Source organism: Colobus angolensis, unplaced genomic scaffold, assembly GCF_000951035.1.
Source record: "Colobus angolensis palliatus isolate OR3802 unplaced genomic scaffold, Cang.pa_1.0 Scaffold480, whole genome shotgun sequence".
In the NCBI taxonomy this organism is placed as follows: domain Eukaryota; kingdom Metazoa; phylum Chordata; class Mammalia; order Primates; family Cercopithecidae; genus Colobus; species Colobus angolensis.
In genome coordinates this window covers 103,680-108,530 of record NW_012118266.1, presented here as the reverse complement: position 1 = coordinate 108,530, position 4,851 = coordinate 103,680, and the positions used below count along the sequence as shown (strand labels likewise).

The window sequence follows — 4,851 nt, the reverse complement described above, 5'->3', positions numbered from 1 at the left end:
GATCACCTGAGGTCGGGAGTTCAAGACCAGCCTGACCTATATGGAGAAACCCCGTCTCTAATAAAAATACAAAATTAGGGCTGGGCACGGTGGTTCACACCTGTAATCCCAGCACTTTGGGAGGTCGAGGCGGGCAGATCACGAGGTCAGGAGATCGAGATCATCCTGGCTGACATGGTGAAACCCTGTCTCTACTAAAAGTACAAAAAATTAGCCGGGCGTGGTGACGGGCACCTATAGTCCCAGGTACTCAGGAGGTTGAGGCAGGAAAATGTCATGAAGCAGGGAGGTGGAGCTTGCAGTGAGCCGAGATTGTGCCACTGCACTCCAGCCTGGGTGACAGAGCGAGACTCCGTCTAAAAAAAAAAACAAAAACAAAAAGAAAATTAGCCAGGCGTGGTGGCGCATGCCTCTAATCCCAGCTACTTGGGAGGCTGAGGCAGGAGAATCACTTGAACCTGGAAGGTGGAGGTTGTGGTGAGCCAAGATTGTGCCATTGCACTACAGCCTGGGCAACAAAAGCGAAACTCTATCTTAAAAAACAAAAACAAAAAAATTATCCAGGTGTGGCGGTGTGCACCTGTAGTCCAAGCTACTAGGGAGGCTGATACATGAGAATTGCTTGAGCCAGGGAGGTGGGGGCTACAGTGAGCCAAGATAGCAAGCACCACTGCACTTCAGTCTGGGCAACAGAGTGAAACCCTATCTCAAAAAATAATAATAAAATACATTAATTAAAAACAAAACAAATCAAGTAAAGAGGCCTAAATGGTTGGGATGATGAACTGATTATGGTGAGGGTTCCACACTCAGGGAAGACACGGGAAGCCATGAACTGCACACTTCAAATGGGTGAACTCCTTTGAATGGGGGAACTGCTGCAGAGAGCACCCAAGGAAGCTTCCTCCAAACAAGGCTCCCTCCTTGGCCCCTGGGGCCCTGCAGAGAGCTCTCTGTCCAAGTTTGTTAACTGTGAGTTGCTCACCACAAGGTCTGCTCTTACCTCGGGGGGACACCTGCTCTGCCCTGTGCAAATCCTCTTCTTGCTCCAGCTGAGAGATCACATCAGATTTGGAAAGGAAAAGCCCTGGTCAAAGAGGGAAAAAGGACTTGCTCCTCTGCTTGGAAACCAAAAACCATGTCCTGGGTCCAAACTTCAGCCCCTAGTGCCATCCCGAGGAAACTCCCCACTGCTGGGACTACAAGTCCTGTCGCAGAGCTAGAGTGAGGGGCAACCCCTGGGACCTGCACCTGAAAGGGACCTGCTTCCAGTATTTTCCAGCCCATCCCGGAACACCCTTCAGAACTTGATACAGCTTTGAGTCCTGGGGGTAGAACCTCCTTCCATGGGCACAGCCCCTTACCCAGGGAGACAATATGCTCCCAGGTCTCCAGTGTCACCTCTCGGTACAGTGTCCTCTGGGCCAGGTCCAGCTGTTCCCACTCCTCCTTTGTGAATGCCATAGCCACGTCCTCGAAGCACACAGATGCCTGAAACAGGGCACTTGTTACTGCTCAGAGACCCCAGGTCCTCATGCCCTCATGGAGGTACCTGCTAAGGCCTAAATGTTGGTGTCCCCCACTAAAATTCATACACTGGAACCTAATACCCAGTGAGATGGTGTTAAGAGCTGGGGTCTTTACAAAGCAATTAATGTCCTCATAAAAGAGGCTTGAGGGGTGCCTGTGTTCACCTTCTACCATATGAGGCCATCTATGTGGCCATCTACCACATAAAAGGTGCCATCTATGAGACAGCAGGTCCCAACCAGACCAACTCTGTTGACACACTGATCTTGGACTTACCGGCTTCTAGAACTGTGAGCAGTAAATTCTGTTGTTTGTAAATTACTCATTCTAAGGTATCTTATTATAGCAACCCAAATGGACTGGGACAGCTCCATGTATGTGGTCTGTACCGTTCCTTTTCTGGGCATCTCACCTCTTGCCAGTCACAGCAGTGGTCCTGATTTCTGGACTGGAAATGACAGGAACTCCACTAGGAGATCCTCACCCACTGCCTCTCTACAAAATCACAGATTCGAAATGAGGTAAGAAAGATGCTCTAAATCAGGGGTGGGAAAACTATAGCCTGTAGGACAAATCAGGGCTGTGCTGTGTTTTCAACAGGCTAATGCTATAGAATGAACTGTTCCCCAAATTCACATCTTGAACCCTAACTCCCAAAGTGACTGTTTAAGAAGGTGATTGGCCAGGCACGGTGGCTCACGCCTATAATCCCAGCACTTTGGGAGGCCAAGGTGGGCAGATCACGAGGTCAGGAGTTCGAGACCAGCCTGGCCAACCTGGTGAAACCCAGTCTCTACTAAAAATACAAAAATTAGCCGGGCACGGTGGCACATGCCTGTAATCCCAGCTACTTAGAAGGCTGCGGCAGAAGAATCACTCGAACCTGGGAGGCGGAGGTTGTAGTGAGCTGAGATCGTGCCATTTTACTCCAGCCTGGGTGACCAGCGAGACTCCATCTCAAAACAAATAAACAAACAAACAAAGAAGGTGATTAAGGTTAAATGTTTAAAAACTGTTTAAGAAGGTGATTGTGGGCCGGGCGTGGTGGTTCACACCTGTAATCCCAACACTTTGGGAAGCTGAGGTGGGTGGATCACTTGAGGTCAGGAGTTCGAAACCAGCCTGGCCAACATGGTGAAACCCTATCTCTACAAAAAATTAGCTGGGTGTGGTGGCAGGCACCTGTAATCCCAGCTACTTGGGAGGCAGAGGCAGGAGAATTGCTTGAACCCAGGAGGCAGAGTTGCAGTGAGCCGAGACTGCGCCCCTGCACTGCAGCCTGGGCAACAGAACAAGACTGTGTCTCAAAAAACAAACAAACAAACAAAAAAACCAAAAGAAGGTGATTAAGATTAAGTGAGGTCATAAGGGTGGGACCCTAATCCAATAGGACTGGAGTCCTTATAAGAAGAGGAAGAGGCTGGGCATGGTGGCTCATGCCTGTGATCCCAGCACTTTGGGAGGCTGAGGCTGAAGTATCTCTTGAGTCCAGGAGTTTGAGACCAGCCTGAGCGACATGGAAAAACCCTGTCCTCACTAAATACATAATAAATTCGCCAAGCATGCTAATGCATGCCTGTAGTCCCAGCTATTGGAGAGGCTGAGGTGGGACGATCGCTTGAGCCCAGGAGTTCAAGGCTGCTGTGAGCCAACATCGTGCTGCTGCCCTCCAGCCTGGGCAATAGGAGATACTACGTCAAAACATAAAACAAGAAGAGGAAAAGACACCAGAGCGCATGCGTACTCTCTTTCTCTCTCCTCACTACATAAGGACACAGTGGGACAATGGCTGTCTGCAAGCCAGGAAGAGAGGGCCCTCACCATTTACAGGGGACCCGGTAGGTAGGTAACTACAGCGCTTTAAGGGGACACTCCCCCAGCCAGGGGTGTCCGTGAGGGTTGAGGGCCCAGTGTGGCTGTCGGGGTGTAGGGCTCAGCTCCATCCATCCTCAAGGGCCTGAGGAGCAACCACAAGCAAAATGTCGGAAGCACAGACCTGGCCTGGTGGAACAGGCATGGGAGACTTGTGCTGGGTCTAGTCCAGGGAGCTCTAGGCTCATCCATGCTGGTGACGGGTGCCGCACTTTACCGCAGGGAACTGGAGCGTTTCACTGAGAAGCACTGGCCAGCACTGGAGCACTCCTGTGTGACAGTCTGCAGGGGCGGGTGCTATTCCTGGACCCATTTTACATCTGTGGAGACCGAGGCACTGAGAGCAAAGACCCCCACTCACCTGGGGCGGAACCAGCTTAGAACGTGCTTCCATTTCCTCCCTGCACCTGAAGAGGCTGCTGTGTAGAGGGCAGAGGTCCTCAAGAGACCAGTCTGGAGTGGAAAACAAGCAGAGATTCAGCCCCTCGGCTCCCGCACACCTCCAGGGCCCACACCCACCCTAGAGAACGAGGGGCTGGCCAGCGACAAGCAGGGCTTCCCAGGTGCAGGAATGGCCCTCACGCCTGGGTACAGACCTGGGCTACCTCAGGCTCAGGGGACGTGCCCAGTCACATGCTGGGTGTCTCCGCTGTGAGTCCAGACACGCAGCAGCCCCCTCCACAGTCAAGGGCAAGGAGGGAAATTTTCCTATCATTTCATGACTAAGGAAGGGAGATGCAGGCCAGGTGTCTAAGTAATTGTACATTTAGCATATCACAATGTAGCATAAGCTGTTTTCAGAAATGATGACAATGGGGGCGTGGGGACAAGGAGGATGTGACACTCCCCAGCAGGGCGGCGCAGGGAACTTCCCTCAGCTCTGGGAGGGGGTGTTGTCCAGGGATGCCCTCCCTTGGTCTCAGCTGGAAGTGCCAGGATGCTGCCTACTGCCAGGGCACGCCTGTCACCCTCTCTCCTGAACTCAGTCACCAAACCCTTCCTATCTTCTGCTTGTCTAATCCCCTTGCAGCAGTCACATCACTGACCTACTGAGAGTTTGGCAAAAACCCTCCTGAGTGGCACCAAACCCTTCCACACATCTGACTCCCATCACCACATCGGCACTGAAGCACACCCTCTGCAGGCTCCAACAGGTTACTCGAGACCACTGAACATTCCAGAAACGCATCCGGTATCTCTGCCTTTGCTCATGTGACTATGCTCGCTCGATCTGATGGTGCCTTTCATTTGTACAATGCTTTCTAGTTCATGAAGAGCCTTGAACTCTGACCCCAAAGGCCAATGTGGTGGCTCATGCCAGGAATCCCAACACTTTGGAAGGCTGAAGCAGGCAGACTGCTTGAGTCCGAGAGCTCAAGACCAGCCTAGGCAACAAAGTGAGACCTCCTCTCTATAAAAACATTAGTCAGGCCGGGTGCGGTGGCTCAC

General features: G+C 51.8%; 1 protein-coding gene across 1 annotated transcript in view; it reads right to left on the bottom strand.

The window, feature by feature from the left end:
* The window catches only part of ZNF544 (zinc finger protein 544), a 35,268-nt gene that overhangs the window by 15,769 nt on the left and 14,648 nt on the right, over positions 1-4,851 (bottom strand). The window contains exons 4-6 of the mRNA XM_011959101.1: positions 3,764-3,855; positions 1,365-1,491; positions 1,004-1,087 (exon numbers count right to left, since the gene is read on the bottom strand). Of these exons, the coding sequence (XP_011814491.1) occupies positions 1,004-1,087; positions 1,365-1,491; positions 3,764-3,796 (244 nt within the window). The 5' untranslated portion in view covers positions 3,797-3,855. The remainder of the gene's footprint in view (positions 1-1,003; positions 1,088-1,364; positions 1,492-3,763; positions 3,856-4,851) is intronic.